This window comes from Propithecus coquereli, unplaced genomic scaffold (genome assembly GCF_000956105.1).
Source record: "Propithecus coquereli isolate 6110/MARCELLA unplaced genomic scaffold, Pcoq_1.0 Scaffold26, whole genome shotgun sequence".
Lineage (NCBI taxonomy): Eukaryota > Metazoa > Chordata > Mammalia > Primates > Indriidae > Propithecus > Propithecus coquereli.
In genome coordinates, this window is record NW_012148174.1 from 8782326 (window position 1) to 8807688 (window position 25363).

The 25363-nt window shown below is 34.2% G+C and overlaps 1 protein-coding gene across 1 annotated transcript in view; it reads left to right on the forward strand.

Annotated features, from left to right (window-relative positions):
• Positions 1-25363, forward strand: part of GRID2 (glutamate receptor, ionotropic, delta 2) — a 1246697-nt gene that overhangs the window by 614634 nt on the left and 606700 nt on the right. Inside the window, exon 3 of the mRNA XM_012647158.1 lies at positions 18020-18304. Within this exon, the coding sequence (XP_012502612.1) occupies positions 18020-18304 (285 nt within the window). The remainder of the gene's footprint in view (positions 1-18019; positions 18305-25363) is intronic.

Here is a 25363-nt window from a genome sequence, read left to right on the forward strand (position 1 = left end):
TTTAGTAATATAAGCTTAATTCATATCAGCATTCACTAGCTCCTTGCCAGGGCATATACTCATTAAATTCAAGAACTCTAAGTACTATGGATTGTTACGTTTCTCTCTGCACATCCAACTGTCCTTCTTTAAGCTTTTTCTTCCAAGCCCATTCTCCCTGACTAATAGGCAAACACAAAATCAGGACAGAGTAGGTGACACTACACTGGTTTGATCAAGGTAGAAAGCAACTCCATGGATTACTAATTAAAGGTTAAATTTAACCAAACTTCCAGATTTTTTTCCCTGAACCAGAAATTTTTGTTCTTCACATCTAAAACTTGAAATGAAATTGGCATCTTTCTCCAGTAATTTTCTACTGCATCCCCAAGTCTTTGGTGCCATGCTTCTAAAAACATTAGCATATATTTAAAGACATTTCTTGTTAATGATTTAGAAAAGTTTGCTTTTCATCTAGTTGTCATTGTCATAAACATTCCTGTAATGAGTTGATTGAAAAATAAGTTTATTCCAAGTTGATGGTGTTACTTGTCTCCGTTATAGATTTGGCAAATCATTCTGTTGCTTATTTTATAAATGGAATGATACTCTCCAAAGCTAATTTAATATTTAAAGGATGGTAAATGCATAAGACAGAGATTATCACATATTTGTGTCTTTCAATGCCAAATACAAAAAGGGGCATATAGGCAAGAAAATGTGTTAGACTTTTTAAAAATATATTTTGAGATAATACTAGTAAATTTTGTTACATTTGTTAAGTTGTGAGCCGAGAAAAAACCCAAGTAAGTTCTAAAAATCATGAGAGAATTTGAACGTAGTTTTAAAATTTTGTAAACTGAGAGATCGTGTTTGAAAGAGGATCCTTTTTAAATTCTGATTTAACAACCAAACTGTCTTTGCAGGTCATTGACATTGGTTTCTTCTCAGTGCAATCTTAATGTCTTAGCAAGATGTTTCAGGGACATACACAGTTTGTACAAGTTTATTTACTCACAGTAAGAGAACATTTCAAGCTGATAGCTTTAATTATTCTGGCTGATTCCTCTGATTGGATTCATGGAAGGGCCAAAAGAGGTGCCTGTCTTTAGTTTATCACTCCCAGTCATAGCTTCCACATAGCTCTGAGGCATGCCTGGCTTGAAAAACTAGTTTGATATCTTTCAGAAAATGCTAATAAAAGAAGACATGTAAGAAATACAGGATATGAACATTTTGAGAACAGTTAAAAACCTAAAATTCAGGACTAAAACTTGCAATGCAAGAAGGAATTTACATAGAATTCATAATTTTCTTGAATAACAGCATCAAACATAGATTTGCATGTGGTAGGTAGCTTGTAATTGTTTGTTGTATCAACAGTGATTAAAACTTTCCTCTACTACCCTAACAGTTCATTTTCCTTATGGTTCTCTAAGCTCCTGTCTAGCTGTAACCCATCTGCCCTTCCTAATAAACCCACTTACAGTCTCTCTTCCTGAAGCTTATTCTGTTAAAAATTCAAATTTAAAAACAATGGCTAACATTTATCGCGCAGTCACTATGTATCAGGCACTTCCCTAAGATGTATTACCTGGTTCAATTCTTATAGTAATCCTTAGTGGCATCTATTGATATCATTTCCACTTTAGTGGTGAGGAAAATGAGGCCCAGAGAGGTTAAGTGACTTTCCTAACGTCATAGGACTAAGAAGTACCAGAATTAGAACAGAGGTAACTCTAGCTTTGGAGAATGCACATGTAACCAGCACACTGGAGTTTCGGTTTTATTCTGTCCTAAACATCACTGAAATGGTAATTGTTCTCTCTGTGTCTTAGTATAAAAATTCCATAGAAAAACAACACAGGATGGTACCCAGGTATGTGGAAAAGAGCAACACAGTAACTTAACTACATTTGTTTCATCTCATTCCTATTAAACCTTACTCAGTAAACAGGCCATTATTTGAAGAGGATAAGATTGCAATCATTATTCCTGGATAAACGTGTGCCTAGAAAAAATTATTACGTAATCATCAGTTCTCTCTGCCTGATGCAGAAATGACTACTCTTCCATGTCATTTATATTTCCTAGTGCTCTATGAAATTCCTCCTCTTATGCTAATACAATTGTGCCCCCCTTATCCATGGGGGATATATTGCAAGACCCAGCAAATGCGCGAAACTGCAGATAGTACTGAACCCCACATAGACTACAGAAGAATTTCTTTTTCCTTCTGCACAATTTCATGCATAGAAGATTTGTTCTTGCCATAGATCTTAGCAACCTGAGTATACATTTTTTTTTTCTTTTCTTATTAAGTCAAGAACTTTTACCTTTTCACTTAAAGGAAGCACTTTACAGTTTCTCTTTGGCATATCCAAATTGCCAGCATCACTACTCTTACATTCTGGGGTAATTTATAACTAAAATAAAAGTTACTTGGACACAAGCACTGAGATACCTTGACAGTCCATTAGATAACATGGACAGCTACTAAGTGATTAATGGGTGGGTAGCATGTACAGTGTGAATACACTGGACAAAGAGATGATTCCTGTCTCGTGCAGGACAAAGCAGGACAATGTGAGAGTTTATCATGCGAGAGTTATAAACAGCACACAATTTAAAATTTATGAATTGTTTATTTTTGGAATTTTTCATTTAATATTTTTGACTGTGTTTGACTATAAGTAACCAAAAAAAGTCTGGAAAGCAAAATGAGGATAAGAGAGGACCACTGTTATGACAAGCCCTTCTCTGATCAGGGCACCACAAATTGAACTACTCTCAGTGAGGTTGCCCAGGAACCTAAAGATAGTGTACATTTTTTTAAACTATATTTCCCTTAATTCTTCAACTATCTTTTTTGCCAAGCTTACTTATTGCCTTAGTCCATTCAGGCTGCTCTAATAAAATACCATAGACTGAGTTATTTATAAACAATAGGTATTTACTACTTATATTTCTGGAGGCTGGGATGTCCACGATGAAGCTGCCAGCGGAGCTGGTGCTTGATGAGGGTCCATGTCTCATAGAGGGCACCTTCTATGTGTCCTTGCGTGGTGGAAGGGGCAAGGAAGCTCCCTCAGGCCTCTATTATAAGGACACTGTTCCCATTGAGATCATCCCATTAAGTTATGAGGCTTCGCCCTTATGACCTAATCACCTCCCAAAGGTTCCACCTCTTAATCCAGTTCACCTTTTAACATATGAATTTGGGGGGAACACATATATTCAGACCATAGTAGCACTTATGATTGCCCAATTTCAGCTCAAACCACAATTAAGAGCAAGGTTGTCTCACAGTGGTGTTTTCTTTATTGTCTTTCCCAAAAGAAGTAAGAGTTTATTATTTAGATCCTTCCCCCACATTCCACGATTCCCTTTTCCTTCTTCCTCATTTAGTAAAATCAAACTCTTTTTCAAGATCCACCTTAGTTTTGTTCAACAAATAGTCATTAAACAGGGACTTTGTGCAATAAAAAATGAACTTAAAAAAATAGTACCTTTTTAAGGGACTAAAGAGTTAATGTGTTTCCTGAGCAAAAATTTCTCCTGCTAGTTCAGGCTAAATAATCCCAATCATATTATGACATGTGCCCTATTTGATCCCAAATAATATTTGCATATTTAATCATATGCCTTATTTTAAGTAAATATCTTGTCTATATTTGATTAATATCAAGTAGCCTTGACTCTTCAATGGAACCATAAGTTTCTAAAGAGTGTTAACACCTTGTATTACACTTCTTTTATATACCTTTGGGCATGTCCTTAATAGTTGATTGAATGTTTTATTATAGACCTTCAGCACCAAGTGATTATGATCTGTAGTAATCAATTAATTAAAACTATACTTCAGGATCCTTCAGTGAAAAGAATAGAATCATGTGAATGATGGTAATACAAATTACAGTAAAGTATAACTTTACTGTTGAAAAGGACCTTTAGATACATATTTTAATTTGTGACTAGGAAAAGATTTATGAGGCAAATAGGGTATAATGATCACTGTTTACTTCATAGGTATTTGTAGTGGTGAAAAGAGATAGAAAAGGCTTTGGAATGAAATTTCAAAATTAGGAAAAATATAATTATGTTATTAGTACTGTAGATAAATCATTTCTTTGCCATTGGAACATCTAACTCTCATTAAAACAATTTCTGTGCATATCATTTGTGGGAAGAGTTCAGGGTGGTATGTCATAGTAGATACTATCATGTATAAAAGATTATAGTGTTTCATGGAAAGACATAGGGAAGAGAATGTTATCATTAGAAAGGTTATTTCTAGAGATCATTTCCTTGATATATATCCACATGAAACCTAATTTCTTTCTCAAAGTGGACTCTCCTATCTTTAAAAAAAAATTAAAAATTCTCAGCAATAAGAATACTGTGTTAGAGTTTGATCTTTTCTCCTTTTGGGGACATGTGTGGAGGGACAGAAAGTATTAAATGCAATTATATATATCCATATAATATAATATATACTAGAAACATTTATGTTTTCATTGCAAACAGGTAAGCCTTTCTTTGAAAGGCCATAGAACCTTATACAACGGGGAAAAAAATAATTCAAAATACCAGGAAATTTTAAAAGACGTATATTATAAATAAAACCCATTATACTTCTTTTTTGTAAGCTTACAAGAGCATACTGATTCTCCAGTAGCACCCAACCCCAACAGGGAAACAGGAAAGTAAAAATGCCCTTATGATGAATCAGAGGCATGTAAATCTATTTTGACGAAATAGAAAACTCTCAGGCCAAAACGTAACCAATTAAGTTAGCCTCTGTCAGCTAGAGGAAGGAATGGTCAATAATAGAAGCAAGGAGAAGAGAATAAGAGAGAAATGTCATTGTGGTGTCTCCTAAGGGAGGTACCTTCAAAATCATCGAGTCTAATCAACATATTTAATGCACGAAGAAACTGAAGCTCAACAAGAAAAAGTGACTTTCGCCCAAGGCGCAGCACTGATTCACATCTGAACTAGGATGAAAAACCAAGACTCCTCACTTACGTCCCAGATCTCTAGATATAGGAGTAACACAATTATTCATGCTTTTTCTCTGAAAGCAACAGTTTCTAGGCAATAGTAGGAGTAAAGGAGGCTGAGTTGGTTTGGTTTTTGGTTTTTTAAAAAAAATTTCTTTTCATGCTGATGTCAATGATTAGGAAGATTGTCATGTCAGCCTAGTGTTTTGATTTTATATCTTCCCTAAAAGAAACATTATCGAATTGCACACAAAGAGAATTAGTGTCAAAGATTTAAATGCAGGCCTTTTTAACAACTTGCATAATGCTGCTTGAAAAAGCATATAAGAGAAATGAGTCCATGTGACTTAGTGAAAAGCTATCTTTTGAAAAAGTTGCTACAAATTTATGTTATACTTTTCAGGAATTATCTCCTTTCACTTCATAATTTCTGCTAGCAGGGGCCAAGCTAACTATCAAATAGTGTTTCTGACCTCATGAACTGTTCCATAGCTCTGTAAAGTGCATAGACAGTTTTTTCCCCAGAAATAGAAATGCTTCTGATACTATGTTGAAAGGCATTATTAGTGAAATTAGAATATGATAACAAACTGCAGATGGTAAAAGATTTCTTCCTGGCAGAGAATAAATCCAAGTTCATTTTATGCTAAGTGAAATGTGGATGTGATTATCAATACATTGTGATAGGAAAGATTCATTCATGTGATCTAGCTCCTGCTCCTATGTGTCTTAATCAGATCAAGATAAAATCACTGATTAAATTAAAGGTAAAGGGGGGGGGAAATTGGAATCATAATGAATTGGAATGAATATACTACATTAGAACAATTATGAGTTTTTATAGTTGCTATAAAATAAATAGTACAAATAGCCATTTCAGTTCATTTAAAACCAAAATGATTTCTTCTGTCTAGTTTAAAATTATCTAAAACAGATATTATTAAAAGATTATTTTAATCAAATAAAATTTAAAGCACTTTTAAAATGAATGTTTACAGACTAAAAAGGCAACAGACAGTACTTGATCTATTACCATTACAGAGGCTTCCTATTTCTAATGATGAATTAAATGTTCTAATATATTTTATATTCAGACTTTAAGAAATATTTACTGAGGTCTTCTACATGCCAAGCACATCTGAGTTTAAAAAGTACATATCTCTCCTCTCCTGGAGCTTTCCTATGCTAGTCCTGTTACAAAAGAATATCAATATTTCTGGATAGTATGATAGGGAATGCTGAACAACACTGTTGTCATGAAGGATAGATTCTTTTCACCCTGCTCTTCATACTATTGTCAACTCCACTTAGGAATTGTCTTTATCAGCAGGAGTGGATGATTGTTATAGAAAGGTAGACTTTGAGGAACATAAAATGAGCCACTAAGGCTAAAAGGACACTGATAGCATAGCTAACCTACCTTCCACCATGTCCACTTTGGAGATTAGAATGTGACTTTACTATTTATCTAATTGTTCATTCATTCACCATATGTTTATTAAGTGCCTACAATAGACACTATTCTAGGTTTTAGGCATAAAGCATTGAGCAGAACAAACAAAGCTCCTGATCTTGCATAGCCTATATTTAAGTGGGGAAGAGTAAAAACGCAGAAACAAACATATGCAGAACATAGCGAGGTGATGATAACTGTTAAGGAAAACATTAAGTAAGGTGAGGAGTTAGTCAGTAACAGGGATGCTAACGAGAGATGGGCTACAGGAGCAGACCCCTAGCAAGAGGGAGTATGATGAAGGAATGTCTGGGTGAAGAGTACTCCAGCAGAGGAACAGAAAGAATAGTGACTTCACAGAAAAGCACAGAGACCAGTGTGGCTAAAGTGGAGTGAGCAAGGCTGAGAGTAATAGGAGTTTAGGTCAGAGTCATGTCCAGGCAGGAGCCAATCGGGGCCTATAGGCCGTGATAGGAAAGTTGTCATGAAGAGGAGTAATTTTTCTTCGTGTGCTAAATGACATTGCTGTCAAGAGATAAAATATTAGTAAAATTTAAAAAAAAATCCACAGTGATATTCAGAAGCAATGTACTCCTTCTGTTCCAAAGTACTAACGTCTGTCTAAATGTAACTAAAATCTGTGATTGAATTTATAAGGTGCAAGATACTGGGTTTCAAAAAAGCACTGGAAAAGACGTGTCTAATCTAGAAGACTGGCATGGGATAATTACAATGGAATTGGGACTTACAAAATGTTATAGGAATAATCAAGGAGCAGCTGGACTTCCTCCTTCCCTTAGAATGTAAACAGGTGCAAAGAAAGGTATTCCCACACCAAAAATGAGAAAAATCCAAAAAAGTCTACAAAATCATGACTTTTTTTCAAGCTGTAATTTTTCTAAAAGTAACCAGAAAACCAAAATCTAAAGAGGAATAAGCTTCTTTAAGGAGACACACAGCAGAAACCAGTCTGGCCTTTGAGAGAATGTAGGAAAAAGAGGTTATTGCCTTCCTTGCAAGCAAGAAAGACTCACTTCTAATTGTTATGATTTCATAAAGGCTAAGTGTTAGCTCTGTGTGTTTGGAAGAGCAGACACAAGGGATAACAGGCCCAGTACAGTTGACCCTTCAACAACATGGGTTTGGACTGTGCAGGTCCATTTATAGGCAGATTTTTTCAATGAATACATTGGAAAATCGTCTAGATATTTGTAACAATTTGAAAAACACTCACATGTGAATGACATAGTCTATAAATATCAAAAAGGTATTTCAGGTATATCGTGAATACATAAAATATATGTAGATACTAGTCTATGTTATCATATGCTACCATAAAATATACACAAATCTATTACAGAAGTTAAAATTTATCAAAACTTATACATACAAACCTTTATAGACTTTGCATGGCATTATTTGCAGTCCAGAGAAATGTGAACAAATGTAAGGATGCGTATTAAATCAGAACCGCATAAAATTATCTCTGTACTACTGCGATAATTTCATGGCCACCTCCTGTTTCTATTGTGGTGAGCTCAAGTGTTTCAAGTATCCGCTTAAAACACCGGGTGACACTGATCATCTCCACATGGGCAGTTTGTATCCCCAGTAAATTGTGTATTGCAGTAAAAAGCGTTCTCTCACGAGTCTTGTGTATTTTTCATCAAGTTTAGTGTAATGAATGCCTTAAACCTTGGGAACACCATAGGACACATACAAAGGGCTACTGGTGATACTGGAAGTGTTTCCAAGAAGCAGAGAAAAATTATGATATTACAAGAAAAACTTAGATTGCTTGATATGTACCATAGATTGAGGTCCACAGCTGAGGTTGCCCACCATTTCAGACAGATGATTTATCTTGTAAACAAATGATATAAACTTATGGTATCGATAAATACAGTACAGTATTGTAAATGTATTTTCTCTTTCTTATGATTTTCTTAATAACATTTTCTTTTCTCTAGCTTACTGTATTGTAAGAATACAATATATAACACATATAATGTGAAAAATATGTGTTAATTGACAATTTATGTTACTGATAAGGCTTCCAATCAACGGTAGGCTACTAGTTGTTAAATTTTTGGGTAGTCAAAAGTTATAGGTGGATTTTTGACTTTGTGAGAGGTCAGTGTCCCTAAATCCTGCATTGTTCAAGGGTAAACTGTACTTTACCAGCTCATTCACCCTAATCCTACAAAGTAAAAATGTTATGATCTTGGAGAAGGGAAAAAAAATGATCTTACTCATGGGGTACATGCATAGATCCATTGCTGCTGGGAAGCTCCCAGGGAGAGAGTGAAGAAACCATCTCGGGTCCAAGATCTTTTCCAAATACCAAGCCCAGGTCTGCTGATCCTAGGAGGCAGGAAACTCTCCAGAGTTTCTTGCAAAATGCAAGAAAAAGCAACCCATCATCAAAAAGTAAAGCAACAGAAATAGATAGAGCTATGTCCCAGATGTTGGAACTATCAAACAGAGACCATAAAAATAACTGTGGTTAGCATGTTAGCAGGAAAGGTGAATATAACATACATGAATAATAGGAGACATTCAGCAGAAAGAAGGTGAACTATAGCAGTATGCAGCTTCTACCTTAGTGGAAAAGAAAAGCATACTAAACTCAAATTAAACAAAAGAGAGGAAATTATAAGAGTGGAAATTATTGAAATAGAAAACAAAAAAAGCAACAGAAAATCAATGAAACCAAATGTTGTTTTTTTGAGAAAATTAATAAAAGTGATAAACATCTAGCCAGACTGATCAGGAACAAAAGAGAAATAATTTGAACTATGAATATCAAGAAAGAGAGAGCCAATATCACTACAGATTCTACAAATATTAAAAGAATTAAAAGGGAATATTATGAAAACTTTATGCCAGTAAATTTAACAACTTCGATGAAAAGGGCAAATCCCTTGAAAAACACGAACTACCAAAGCTCACTCAAGAGGGAATAGATAAGCTGAATATTCCTGTATCTATTTTAGAAATTTATCTTATAGTTATAAACTTTATAACAAGTAAAACCCCAGGCACAGAAAATTTCATTGGTGAGTTCTAACCAAACATTTAAGGAAGAAGTAACATTAATTATACACAAACTCTACCAGAAAATTGAAAACTCATTTACTGAGACCAGCATTATCCTTGCAAGGATAGTTTAACATTTAGAAATCAATCAACATAATTGCCCATATTAGCAAACTAAAAAGAAAAAAAAAAACATGTGATTATCTCAGTAGATGCAGAAAAAATCTTTTAACAAAATCCCACATCCATTCCTGATACTAAAACAAAAACAAAAACAAACACCCTTAGTAATTCTATTCCTGAGCAAACCCTATTCTTAGGAATAGAAGGGAACTTCCAACCAGGCTCCTTGGTTTATGCCTGTAATCCTAGCACTCTGGGAGGCAGAGGCAGGATGATCTCTTGAGTTCAGGAGTTCGAGACCAGCCTGAGCAAGAGCAAGACCCCATCTCTACTAAAAATAGAAAAAATTCGGTCAGCCATGGTGACGCATGCCCGTAGTCCCAGCTACTTGGGATGCTAAGGCAGGAGGATTGCTTGAGCCCAGGAGTTTGAGGTTGCTGTGAGCTAGGCTGATGCCATGGCACTCTAGCCCAGGTAACAGAGCAAGACTCTGTCTCAAAAAAAAGGAACTTCCTCAGCTTCATAAAGAGCATTGTCCAAAACCCTTACAGGTTAAATTAAATTATACTTAATTGCCAATGACTGAATATTTTCCGCTTAAAATTGGGAAAAAGGGAAGAGTGGCTGCTGTTATCACATCTGTTCAACATTGGACTGAGGGTATCAGCTGTGCAATAAAGCATGAAAAAGAAATAAAATGCATACAGATTGGAAAGAGAAGTAAAACTGCCTTTATTTGCAGATGACATAATTATCTATGTAGAAAATCCTATGGAATCTACCAAAAGGAAACTGGAACAAGTGAGTTATATAAGGTTTTAGGATATAAGATCAATATGCAAAAATCTTATTTATTTCTATCTTCTAGCATTAACAAACTGGAAATTGAAATTAAAGTACTATGTATAACAAAATATAAAAATAAAAAATACTTAGGGATAAATCTGACAAAAACACCAGATCTATACACTGAATACTACAAAATATTGTTTAAGGAAATTTGTAAAAACTAAATAAATGAAGGTATATGTACCATGCTTTTGAATTGGAAGACTCAGTATTGCTAAGATGTCAAAAACATCTCTTTGTATAAGCACATAGGCCGGTGAAGAAATAATACAATTAGAGTATAAATACTGTGGTGGTAGGAAGATATGACCGCCAGGAATAGGAACTGAAGGTTAGCATGGAAATGTAGATTGGTACCAGGTCCCAAAAGATTTTAAATGACATGCTGAGGGTTTGGGCTTTTTCTTGCAGAAGTTGTAAGCCATTTGAAGTTTTATCTGTTTTTAACTTTTAACTTTGAGTAGTTTTAGATTTACATAAAAATTGCAAAAATAGTGAAAAGAACTCCTTTATATTCCTCAGCCCACTTTTCCTAAGGTTAACATCTTACAAAATCATAGTACGATTATCAAGAACACTCAATTAACAGTACAGTATTATTAACCGAACCACAGACCTTGTTTACCAGCTTCTTTACTAATGACGTTTTTCCTAGTCCAGGATTCTCCTCTACGAACCCAAAATGCATTAAATTGTCATTTCCCCTTTGTCTCCTCCAGTCTGTAATAGCTCCTTAGGCTTTTATTGATGACCTTCAAAACATGGGAATGACATAATGATTTAAAAAATTATATAGATATCATTATTTTATAATGTGGATGATTGGAGAAGGAAATCATACCAGCTTGAAGAAAGTTTTGGTAATTGGGTTTGTGGTGATATAGATTGAATTAAGGCACTGGCAGTAGATATTTCAAGAATGGAATAATTTGAGTAATACTTAGGGGATAGAATTAACAGTATATGTTAACCAAGTCGATGTGGAGGAGCATAGGGAATAAAAGAGGAAATAATTGAAAAAGACTTCTGAGTTAGGCAATGATATTCTGGAGAGATGGCAGTAACTGAGAAAACAATGTAAAATATTATTTTTTGTCAATTACATATTTACTTCTGTAGAAAAGTCTTCTCCAACCTCCATTTTAGGAAAAATATTTTTGGCATATCATAGAATAATGTTCCCTCTTGGCCAAGCATCTGCTCAGTACAACGTTATACATTCGTGTGAATATCTTCTGTCTCTCCCATTATTCTCTGCCTATATTTTACTATCTCACATGATGAGTACCTGGCACTTGCCTGGTACAGTATATACATTTTACACATGTAATATAAAGTTACATATATATAAAGATATATATACACATATATGTGTGTCCATTGAAGAATTATTACCAGCATAAAAAAGGGAGGAGACTAATCTGAATTTCCATTAATAGGAGGTTACGAAATATATAATTGAAAAGTCACAAAGTGAACATCAAAAAATCCTTGTCTGGCCTCGTCTCCACTACTTATAATAATAGCATTAGTCTGCAATAAATGGAGGTAAGAATGTATCCAATCTAGCCATGCTGATCAAATGACAAACTGCATGTGAAACATTTTGTAAACTTCAAACAGCTATACAAAAATAAGTAATATTTAATCATATTTATCCTTTTTATTACATCAGTTATGGTAAAGTCACTTAAAGTCTTGATTAAAAGTATACTAAATACTTCGTAGGTTCTTCTCAGTACCTTTTTTCAGCCTTGCTAAAATTTTCCTTCATATATTCTTTATATTAATATATTTGAAGCGAAAAATGTATAGAATTAATGTCTTAATCCCAAACCCAAAATAAAAAAAAAAGAGAGAATGCTCTCAAAGATCATAATTATTTTTTTTTCTTTTTTTACATTCAGGTTAAATTTTCCTGAATTTTGTTGTAAAGGAAAGTTAAGTGACTTCTAATTTTTTACAAGGGCCTTTATGTTTAAAAGCAGTGATTTATTTTCTAGTCCTCTATGGCCTAGACATTATAGTCTGAGCCAGGTTTGAATCCCAACTCTGCCATTTGCTAGTGTTATAAATTTACTAATGTTATGCTGGACAATGCATTTAACTTCACTGAGCCAGAGTTTCCTTATTGAAAATGGGAATAATAATAGTTCTGCACAGCGTTGTTATGATATGTAAATGGAAAAATAAAGTGACTTATAATAGGTGCCGGGTCAAATGTTTAATTCCTCTTAGGTTTGGATCACTAATTATAATTAAAGGTTCGTGTTGGCTTTAGATGATTGAAAAAATAGTTGACTGAAAATTACTCAGTTGAGTTCATTTGATAGCTGGTAATCAACTATTTTAGCCATTCTATATAAAAAAGAATAATGTCTTAACTCTTTTTAATTAAAATTTCATAATTTTTTTTCTGTATTCTCACATCCAAAGTGGAAAATTATGGATTAAATTGGACCTCGTAACACTATTTATATGTAAAGACCAGCTTTATTTAGAAGAGGTTTTTCCAAATGATTATATTTTTGGCAAACAAGTATACATTAATGATGTCTTAAATTAAGACCATCTTTTAAATGTTACCTCTCATATGGTTGCTGAAAATCATATTTACAAAGAATGTTAAATGTCTAGATAGGCTGAAATTGTTTGTGTTACTTATTCTTGTAAGTATATAAGCAAAGATCAGGTGCTTTTTGGTGGAAGAAAAAAGAAAAAAAGCAATTATAAATACTATATTTGTGATTCATTAATGAAATAAACAGAAAAAAGATATTAAATTAAATTCAGCTGTTGTAGAAAGAATACAGATCCTTTTCATTTTCCATGGTAGCTTACCATATTTCCTCACTTATAGGAACTCAATGATTTTAAAATTCATTATTTATTGAGTTTTTAAAGAAAAATAATCCATTGTATTAAATTTATTGATCAATTAATAAAAATATGTCTTGATTTTGGATATGATAAAATAAAGGAACTACATACACTTTAGAATTGTAGAAATATCATATATTGCATCTGAATTACAAAAACTGGAAAGAATAAACTCTTCTTAGTTTATTATTAGAAGTAAAAGGAAGACAAGAATCACTTTTTGAGGTGCTATGATTTTTACTAACTTTATGCATCTTATTTTCCTACATTTCACCCCTGTCCACAAACTAAGAGAATTAGAAAAATTGGTAAGTTCTAATTCCCAGTTACAATTATTATTGAATATTATTGAAAATTATTGAAAAAAAGTAAAGAAAAATCAACAAATATTAGCTGTTCCATAACAATCAAATCAAAGAGCACTACAGTTACAATACACCATACTAATGTTTTCCAGGAAGGGTTACACACTCAGATAACACTTCGTAATGACAATACACAACTACCATCCTGTACTGAATAAAGTAGAACCTTTAGGAGTGGACTCAGTTATTTGTAATTTTTAAAATCTCCACTATTGCTTGTGACTCAGGGCAGATTTTGGAAACACTGTGGTGTATGGCCTGGGAGCTCTCTGAGGCTAGAACTTGCCATATACATTCTCTGATCTGAAGGTTGATATATGTGTGTCAATGTCTTAGTCCCTTCTGTGCTGTTAGAGTACCTGAGACAGGGTAATTCATAATGAACAGAAATTTATTTTCTCACAGTTCTGGAGGTTGGAAAATCAAGATAAAGATGCCAGCATCTGGGGAGGGCCTTCTTGCTGGTCATACAATGGTGGAAGAGCAAAGACAGGGCAAAACAGAGGCAAGAAGGTCCAAACTTGTTCTTTCACAAGGAGCCCACACCCAACATTATAACAGCATTAATCCACTCAAGAGGGAAGTGCCCCCAAGACCCCAACACCTCCTGTTGTTCCCACCTCCCAACACCACCACTTTGGGGATCAGGTTTCCAACACACAAACTTTGAGGGACACATTCAAACCATAGCAGTGTATAAATGGAATATACTAAAGTTCTGATATGACTTAAAATCCTTGGAAGAAGTTATATCAGGACAGATTGGTCAATATAAATAAGTCATAAAAATATCACAAAGAATGTATGTGTTCAAGAAGGATAGCGTTATCCAAAAATATTTCACTGAGTTCTCATTGTATATATAGTAACAGGTAATCAATTTCTAATCCCTTTATAGAATTTAGTTTTAATTTTATTTTACTTAATAAGAAAAAGAAGACTCAAACTCTTTAGCTTATAAATGAAAAAGATAGTGGACATGAACATCATTTAACTTACATTTATACAGCCAACTTCAATTTCATAACTGCTGATTGACCAAAAAGGGTAAAAGTGTTGCTGATTGCAATTACTATTAAAAAAAAAAAAAAAAACAAGTATGCTTTTGGCAATTATCTCAGTCTTTAAACAACTTTTATAGTGTTAAAATCTCAAACATCTGGAGTCACAAAACCAGCAAGCTGTTCAATATGGTTTATATGTGTGGATGTCTGTGTATACATGTATACATAGTATAAATAAATCACAGAGCTTGTAATAATAATGACAAAGAAATATGCCATTGAGTAGTCCTTGTCTTGGATTCTTTTAATAAAAAATTGGTGCATAAATACACGCATTTCAATCTTTCCAAATTCAGTTCTCATACTATGTCTAATAAACTGATGTATGCATTCTATAAAACTAAAACTCAGTGATGCAATCTTTTAACCGTTAAAATATGGAATTCTTGCAAAAAGTAGACTGTCTCACTTAGTTTTGCTTCTGTTATTGGTGTATCCGTTTATTTCCTCAAATCTCTCTTTAGCTGTCATGAGTTACAGTCTACTTTTTATACTAACCTTTATTTTGGGCCTTAAGGATGGTTGAGACCCAGAGCAATCCATTTGTATCTTGTATGCTTCAACTGGGGTAAAATAGGGCAAAATGAGCATTAAATACAGTCTCGAAAGGGAAATGATAAGTTACTGCATAGGCACATTTTATATGTGCACAACTGGGGTTGTGTTTTGGGTCAATCAGTTCCAATCCATTTTAGTTGTGTAAGCTCTTCCTTATCTCTTTAGTGGAACTACCTCTTTTCACCAAACCTGACATTAGACAATCTCCAATTGAGGTTCCTCCTATGGTGAACTCTAGCTCAATCTTTTCTTTGTCATGCAAAATGTTAAGGTTATGAATAAAAGATTCTTCATTGTTTGCTTGTTGCAGTAAAAAGGACACTGGGCCATGCATTAGAGAGCTGAGTCTTCTATTTTTTTGTTAAATGGGGTGTTCGTGATTTCTTGATAACTGTAAACAACCAAAGGTTAGGCACTATCAGAGGAATGTACATTGATAACTTGCAGGCCACTACTCTCCCAGTCTCTTCCTACGAGAAACCTCACAAAATGATTTTGGTACTTTTTATTATTGAGTCTTAGAATCTTTCTCAAAATAGTGTTTCAGAATGCCCATTTACCAACAAGTCATGATTGGCACAGTAGGTAAAGCCAATTTTCCATCCCTGGACTACATGACATCTGCATTGTCCTTCAGGTCTGGCATTGTTTGTTTTCTGACTGTAATTTTTGATGGTATATATTTTGATTTTATAGGGAAATTTCAGCTATTCTCACTAATATGTGTAGCAGGATAGGTAATACCAAATAGTAATCCAAAAACAACACATTTTCTTATATAAAAATAACTGGTTTTAGTATTTGCTTAGTTTGTGCTCTTTCTAACAGTGATTAGCAGGAAATAACATAGTTAATTGGAAGAAATAAGTTGATATGCTAAAGCAAATTTATCTGCTAAGCAAGATTTCATTTTGGAGTTTATCCTTCTAAATCTAAAGATTAAAACAGACAATCTTCCTGCAATGTTATATGTGACAATATAATACTGGAACTGAATTTTTGCCTCAAACTTCTATATTTATAACTTTATGATTTTTGTGGTAGAGACATATAAAATGTTATCATTGCTTAATCGCTTGCAATTAGTGTAATCTAAAGATTAAATTCAACTGTGTATACCTTAAGGTACTCTTCTTACTTTTATTTTAACCACTAAATGAACAAAGCTTTTAAACAAAATTGTTTTAAAAAGTGAATTGATATTTGCTTGTATAAATCAGTAGTTGTCTTATTTACCACAATGATGAAACAAACTCTCTTTTTTCATAAATTCAGTGAAATTACAAATATATATTTATATTGCTTTCTATAAAAGTTGAATTCATGGACATGAGCAGAATGTGTGATTTTTACTAAAACTTCAAACTCAATCTGTTATGGTCTAGGAAGCCTTCATCCCTGATACTATCTTTCATATTTATTTGGAATCAATAAACCTCTCTCATGAGGCGATGCTTGAAAAATATGTCCATAATAATTATTCATTTATTTTGTATGTATTGGTTGGCTTAACATTAATAATAATAAATGTATTTGATGTTTATATGTTTGTCATTGGTATAGTATTATACTTCTAAGCTTGCGCTTTGAATCAGCCTTTATTAACTGGCTAATTAATTACATAGAAGTGCTTACCATCTAAATTTGCCTTTAAGCTTTACAAAAATTACATTAAAAAATACATTACATAATAAAGTCTGCCTCTTGGAAAATACCTAAAATGCCTAAAATCTAGAATAAAGGTTGAACCACTTATAACAACTGGAAATACAGAAATAATTTTTGCCTTGGCTCTTTCTGAATTTACTTTTAAACTTATTTCTAATCTTTTACCTTCAAACATTGGCTTTATGAGACATAACTTCTTAACTCTTTTTACCAAATCTGCTATGTCTTTATATGTACTTACAATTTATATTTGATCTAGTTTTAAGTACATTTTGAGGTAAGTACATACAAAGAATAGTTAAAATGACATTAAAACAGAGATTATAAACCATAGAGTAGAAATGAGAAATTATTCATCTAGGAACTAGATTGCGATAGTTGTTGAAATTTAGGATTTGATTTGATTTGACTTGACCATGAATTTTATAACTGTCAAGGAAAAAAATAAAAACATTTTTATTTCTCCAGTTTATTGAGAGAGACAAAGTTGTCATCAGATTTTTAGATGCCAAAATGGCTGTTTTCTGTGGCCAGAAATGCCTTCCTCCAAACCTTCATCTCCCTCCCTCCATCCACCAGTTTAAATAGTATCTACTTTTTAAAACCTTGTATACTAAGTAAGGACTTATCTTTTCTCTGAATTATAAATTGATAATTATAAAAGTTTAACTACCACTAATTGAGACTAATTGAGTATCATGTGAGAGGCAAATAACAGACACTGCATGTTCTGTAATTCTTTCAATGATCCTGCAAGAGTCATGTTATATTACCCTCTTTCCAGATGATGAAACTGAGCCAAGAGAAGCTAAGTGACTTGTGCAGGGTCACATGCTAATAAGGGCAGAATTCTTGAAATAAATCCCAATAGCACTTTGTAATTTGAGGATCTCTATATGATAGACTGTTCCTTTCTAAAAAAAAAAAAAAGCATAGTTATATGATAACTCCGTAAGTCTTATCTGTCCACTGCTTCTCAAAAAGGGAAAATATTACGAACCCCATTGACATATTGACTATTACTGTGCTTTCTTGCAGCCTGTGAACTTATGAATCAAGGCATCTTGGCTCTGGTCAGCTCCATTGGCTGCACGTCAGCAGGATCCCTCCAGTCTTTGGCAGATGCCATGCACATCCCCCACCTCTTCATTCAGCGCTCAACAGCTGGGACCCCAAGAAGTGGCTGTGGACTCACCCGGAGCAATAGGAATGATGACTACACTCTCTCAGTTCGCCCACCTGTCTACTTGAACGATGTTATCTTAAGAGTGGTCACAGAGTATGCCTGGCAGAAATTCATTATATTCTATGATAGTGAATATGGTAAGTGTTTGTCATTTGTGCAAGTTTTGTGGGCTGATATTTGCATGAGAAGCGACTTCATTAAATCTTGAAAAATTTCAAGGAGCTTACTCATCGCTATTTATATTTTTCTTGTCGTGTCATATTCTTCTTAGAAACCTAGCAGCCACAACCAAAAATTTTGTTAATGTCATTAAGTTCAATCCTATTGTATGAAGTTGAATTTAAAAATAAATACCTAGACCTAATACTCAGTTCACAAATGTTTCTAAGGGGAATCCGACTCAGTATATCTTGACTTTTCAATTAATGGGACGTCATAAAGACAACACCGTCTTTCTCCCCTTTCAAAAAAATGTATAATTCTCTATAATAACAGAATCCCATTTTGGATAGATCCTGGAACAGTGAAAAAATTACCTCATCTTATTTATTGGTTCAAAATTAATCTGACAGATCTTGTTTATACTCTTGTGTAGACTTTAATATCTACTCAATATTTAACTCTTTGAAATTATATTATATTTCTTTATGATTAGCACAGCATAATGTCTACAATATAAAATCTCACAAAAATACTGGGTAGTATAAAAACTATGTAATCTTCTAAGGTAAAACACAAGGTATTGTCTCTAAATTTACTGTAATTTGAGGTGAAAAATGCATTGTCTCCCTATATTTAATTATGTTACATTAAGAAAAGTAAGTAAAAATAGTATTAGTTTTATTAAAATCTCTCTCTATATATTTTTAATTTATCTTACCTGTTTTCTAACTGAGTGATCCCAGAAATCTTCAAATGCAATTTTCCTCTTACTTTTATCACTAGGGGGAGAAATAAAATAGAGATGGATATAACCAAATGAGGGGAAGTGAACAGACCTCTATAAAGAATGTGTATTTTGAAAGATGTGTTTCCTTAGAGGTTATGTCTTGGGCAGTAGTCTTGGAAAAACTTTCTGTTCAGTATGGATAGGTCCAGTTTTTAAATTTTTATGAAATGAAAATTGGAGAGTAGTATTTCACCCTCTGCAGTGCAGTTTATTTTTCTTAGCAAATAAGTAAATAAGCATTTTTTTAAAAATGGTTTTCTTGTCATAATCTACCCAGCCTTATGAACAATACTGGAGAACAGTTACACAAGATTACGCCAGAAAGTGCCATCAATGGAAGTGAGAACAAACAAGTTGGCAGAAATCTGGGAAGCAACAGGGAGGGAGACCAAGTGGCAGTTACATTTAGCCCTAAATATTCAAAGGTTGTGTGGGGTTTTGGCAGCCGGAGTCCCATTAAACTCGATGGGTAGGCTTCAGCCAAAGTCTGTGGCACTCTCTAGAAACACACTCTTTTGTCTCTATGATGGAAATCCTTATTTTTGTTGCTTAATTCATATTATTTAGAGGTCACAGAACAAAGACAAGAGACTGAAATGAATAAAGTAAACAAAAAGGATATAAAAAATAATTGGCTCATCAGTAAAAGTAAGGACTGAACCCAACACAAGTCTGAAAATCACTGATAGAATTATTTGGTGAACACAGTAAACTCTTTATCTGTATAATCAACATGCTGAATATGCCTCTGTCGATTTTCTTCCAGTCATATTATTCGCAGCCTTTATAATTTAAACAGTATTCTTTGGCCTCTGATCAAACCTACGTTGGAATAATGAATTTTAAAACCTGAAGTCATTCTTTCAGGGAGGGAAACACTTTTTAGTTACTGCTATCAAAATAGTCCTGTAAAACAAAGAACAGAAAAGTGATTTTTGATCAAGGCATTTTGACAGCATTGAATGAGAATTTTATTCTTTGACTGTAAATGCCCATGAGGGAAGAAAATCCCTTGTTAGTTTATTTCCCAGTCCTGTGTGGATTACAGTCTGGAAATTTGTATGAGAGAAGACATTTTTATTATTGATGAGGTAAATATATTTTTGAAAATATATACTAAGTACATAGTCACAGAATCATTTATATACATTTGAAATTTCTCACCCATTTTCCCCAGCTTTTCTTTAAGTAAAAAAGATGAAATAATCATACAGTATATGACTGGGTCCTCTGTTGGATACAGGATTTGTTCTAGGAATTGTCTTTTACTCTGGTGATAAACTTGCTTTTTGACTTCTTTAATTTAATAATACACAAAAAAATTACCCTGCTTCTATCATTAAAATTATTTCCAGTAATACCCTTGTTTAATGAAAGAAAATTTCCTTTTAATATTTGCAATAGACCTTTCAAGTAAAGAATTGAGCTGGAGTCCAAAATAAACATCAAGCTCTCTAAATGTCTTGTACCTTGAAGAGGGCTATATGTATTTACATATCCATTTCATCAGTGTCATCATTTTAAGTTCAAACATTGGAATTGCACTTGCCTTTTATCTTGGTTATCAGAAATTGCTTTCATTAATGAATGGATTAAGCATCTTCTATAGATGGAATCAGGCAGCTTGCTGGGGCCAGATGTTATTGAAGATGTATTTTGCTTAGAAAAATATGCTTTTCTTAAGACTTAAAAAGAAGACTTGATATAGAAGCCTTCATAGATAATAGGCTTCTATATCAAGTTAATTAGAGAAACTTTTTTCAAAAGCAGTTGATTATAATTAAGGGCACAATATAAAAGTCTACTTTAAGTTTCTTAACAAAGAAAATTCACTTCTTAGATTTTAAGTCAATGGATGAAAAGAGAAAAATGTGGAAACTTTATTTGAATGGATTGATTCAAGACATTTTTTAAAAGGCTTGAAAAGAGGTTAGGAAGTATTGAGCTTTTAAAAATTTGTCCTTCAGGAAATAGTCTTTGCTCACTTGCTTAGTGCAATGCAAATATCAGATAAAAAGTATTTAAAAACGCTGGCTTAGCCTTTAAGAAGCTTACAATTAACAAAGAGGGTAAAATATTTATATATCTGTCTTAATAGAGGAAATAATGTGTGGACTGTTACGAACGATACAAACTGAATGCTAGTGCTGTGTAACAAAAAGGTGTTTAATTTTGCCAGCAGTGATTAAAAAAGACTTTATAGGTGGACGTTGAGCTTTATTTTGAAAGTTAGGTAGGATTTTATACGTGAGAAACAGCCACTTTAATAGAGAAAAAGTGTGATCAAGTCTTGCAGCAATTAAAATATCTCTGAGCATTTTTATTTGCCAGGCAGTAGAATAAATATTTTATGTTTATATCATTTAATCTTTCCAACAGCTCTATGAATTAGGTAATATTATTGTCACAATTTTACAAATAGGAAAACAGAAACAACTGATGAGTGACTTATTCACAAAAAACATACCTAAGAGCTTTAAAGTCTGACAGGGCCTATGCTCTTAACCACATGCAATAAATATAAAGTAGTTGCAATAAACTGTCTCTCTAAAGTATAATAACAAGGGCTAATCTTATGGAGAACATTTACTACATCCAAGCTCTGTTCTAAGTACTTTCCATGTATTATCTCATTTATTCCTCACAATAACCCTCTGAGGTAGTTATCATTGTTTTTATTATTTTTACAAATGAAAAAACTGAGGTACTGAAAGTTCAGGTAATTTGCAAATACATGGAAAAGCCCAGATTCAAACACTGATTGTCTTTTCCATAGTCCCTGCTATCAACCACTAAATTACTTTGACACTATACAAATAAGAATATGATTAATTTCTGATAGTTGTAAAATAAAAAATAAGTTTACAAATTAAATGTACAGAATCACCTTCATTAAAAAGAGATAATTTTTAATTACTTCAAGCCTGCTGATTTCAACATAGGAAAATTTTAAAAATACTATGTCAGTTAGGAAGGTTTAGTTATCATTGGAAGCATGGAAACAGGACAATCATTGGGTCTAAATAGACTGACCTATCCCTGTCAGAAATAGCTGCTTCTTCCTTGTGGGCAAAAAAGTGGAGTCCCTGTAAGCACACACACACACACAAATCCTTTTTTACCAGGATTAATGCTTCTGGCCAAGTGGAAAGATTTATGCAGAAAGTTAAGGAGAAAGTCACCTGGATTTTTGAAGTAAACTCTTATGGTTCATGGGATTTGTTCAGCTGGTTGGGTCAATACTATTCTCCCTTTTTTGTTTGCAAACAAAAGATCAAATTCAGTTTGAGAGTGCAATATATTCCTATTTGGAAAACTATGGTCACAGGATCTCTTACAACTAGGGATTGTGTTACAATATTGTCAAGAATTGTGAAAGGTCTGAAAGTTTACCCTATCTGCAAGCTAGCAAGTTAGCCTGCATCAGTTTCATGGATCCTGGCAGATATCACTATGTTCCCAGATTAGGGAGACAGAACTTTATAACTCATGGCACAGTAAGCAACATGAGCCTTGATGTTGGTTCCTCTTTGTGGTTGCAAAGACTCCACCTTTGCCCACCAGGAGAAAGCCTGTCATCTATAAATATCCTGGCCAGTGAGTTGAAGCTGACCTGAATGAATTCCAAAGCTGAAGTGGTGCCATTGATCACTTTAGTGAAAATTCAGGGAAAAATTTATAGTTGGACCACTCGTATTCTAGGGAAAACTGCCCACACGATTCACAGATATTGCTCCATGTAGCTCCCTGAAATAAATAAGGGTAGCTCATTTTAGGGAGATCTCATTGGACTACTGTGTTATTTGCTGCTGAAGTTTACTTAAATACTTGGAGATCTCTCATGGCTACCCCTAATGTGTAAGTCATGTGTCTTCAGGAGAGTGGTGATCTTCACACCAGAACTATAGTACTGGAAGTGCATAGGGCGCTCCTGAGGTGGCAGGGGGAAGGGACTGTTACAATTGCCAGGACCCCCCAGGTGGGACACAAGTCAGTAGTTCTTCCAATGCTGCTTCCTTGCCAGCTAGTAGTGCCTGGAATTCCCTGATTCATGGAATAACTGAGTCCGGCCCTTGCTTAGGAGAAACTTCATAAAGATATTTGGTCTAATCTGTGCTGATTGTCTACTCCAGGGGTCAGCAAACTACTTTTGGGCTTGAAACCTCTTTTTGTAAATAAGGTTTTATTGGAACACAGCCATGTTTGTTTATTTGCATGTTGTCCATGGCTGCCTTGAGCTACAGTACCAGAGTTGAGCTGTTTAACAAAAACGGTATAACCCACAGCCTAAAATATCATTATCTAGCCCTTTAAGAAATTGGTTACCAATCTTGTTTTATGCTACCAGACTAGTGGTTTTCTTATCACCCCATGTAATGAGTGAGAGTAGTGGTGGAGAAGATATTTGAAGGTATTGATGCATGGAGGTAGATAGGGTGCATGCCCTGATATTTCCTTTAGTCTCATTGGCACAAATAAAGGAATGGTGATCACATCATGAATAGAGCCATCTGGTAACAGTCAGATTTAAGGCACTTATCCCAGTTTGGAAAGTCTGCACTGGGGTGTTTGCCTTCATGGAGAAGACTCCAGAAGTCACTTGGTAGGACAAAGATCATCAATATCCATCCTTTCCCCGTACCTCTAGGGGTCTATGAATGTTCTCTTGTCAGGTGTCGCAGTTGTTGCTCTCCCTCTATCTCCAGAAAATTGGTGTATTCCATCCCAGCAGCTGCAAATTCACTTTTTTCTCAACTTAGACCTTCCATAAAGAATGGTACAAGAGCTACAAGGACATTTTTATAAAACTTACAAGACTGATCATGTCCCTTATTTAGCCTACATAGACTGTTATAAGAGGACTTGACAAGCTGTGTCCTCACAAAGGACTCTTTATCCTTATGATCCAGAATCATGTCAATCAAGCAAGGAACTCCAGGAAGCTGAAACATAATTTAGTCCAAATCCCCTAAGCACCATTTAGGCAAGGCTGTCACCAGGCTAGTCTGGGGAAAAAGAAAGAAGCGTCATGCCCAGGAAAGGGCAGAATGGAATTCTGAATTTTAAAAGTAGATCTAAATAATCCCACACTACTTTCATGTTGATAATTATGCAGATATCAGCCAAGATGATATGATTATTTTCTTAGAACTTCTTTATTAAGTGAATAAACTGCCTTACTATGGTGTATGAACCAGGAGGAGGTGAAGCAGGTAGACTTGGACATCTTTTTGAGTCAATATTTGAGAAGATTCTTGTGACTTCTCAAAAATACTGGAAGTCTCTGGATGGTAGAGAGTGTGGAAGATCCATAGAGTTCCTTGACTATCAGGCCATTCATTGTTGGGTGTCTTCTGGCACATTTTTGTCAGACAGCAAATGGTCCAGTAAGCTGAAAATATGACATCATTTAATTTCAAGGACTATAATAGGAAGCCTAAGTCAGCAGATCATACTGGAACAATACAAATGACCTGAAAAATTACCCAAAACGCTTTCAGGTAGCCCTGAGAGGAGATCAGAGGTCCAAAATAGTCAATGTGCTGGCAGTGGGAATGGACCACACCCTCTATGAAGTGGCTTTCCCTACCAGGAGACAAGGAGGTAAACTTTCAGCAGGAATCACAAGTGCTGTATACAGTGGTAACCTTAGTTACAGAAACAATAGAGTTCTTTACTTTGTGAGCAGTCCGTGATGGTAGATACATTATCATGTTCACTATGATAGGGACACAGGGAGCAATGGTGGCAATCTGTGTGTGTCTGTCTCAATAAGTGACTTGAGTCCAGTTGATCTCATCAGATAATGGGATTTGACTATGGGCTTCTCCATGAGAAATCCAGATGCAGTCATGATATTCTTCTACAGTTCACAGCCCCAAAGAAGCATGTCTTTAATGTACTACTCTAGTTCTCTAAGTGGCAGAACAAACAGCTAAGCTGTTGGCAACAGACCAAAAATCAGATCAGCAAATTACTAAATATTTATATATACGTATATATATATATATTATATATATACGTATATATATATATAAAATAAAGGTTGTAACGGGGAGTATTGTGTAGAGCTGTGAGAACAGCCTTGAATTCTGCCCACTTAGCAAAGTCACCACACCCATTTTAACTACTGTGTAGCTGGGGCTGAACTTGAATGACCAAGCAACCTACAATGAACACTATCAGGTTTCAGTTTAGCGAAAACATTATTGAACCAATTCCTTTGATTTAGGGGAACCTCTGTGTG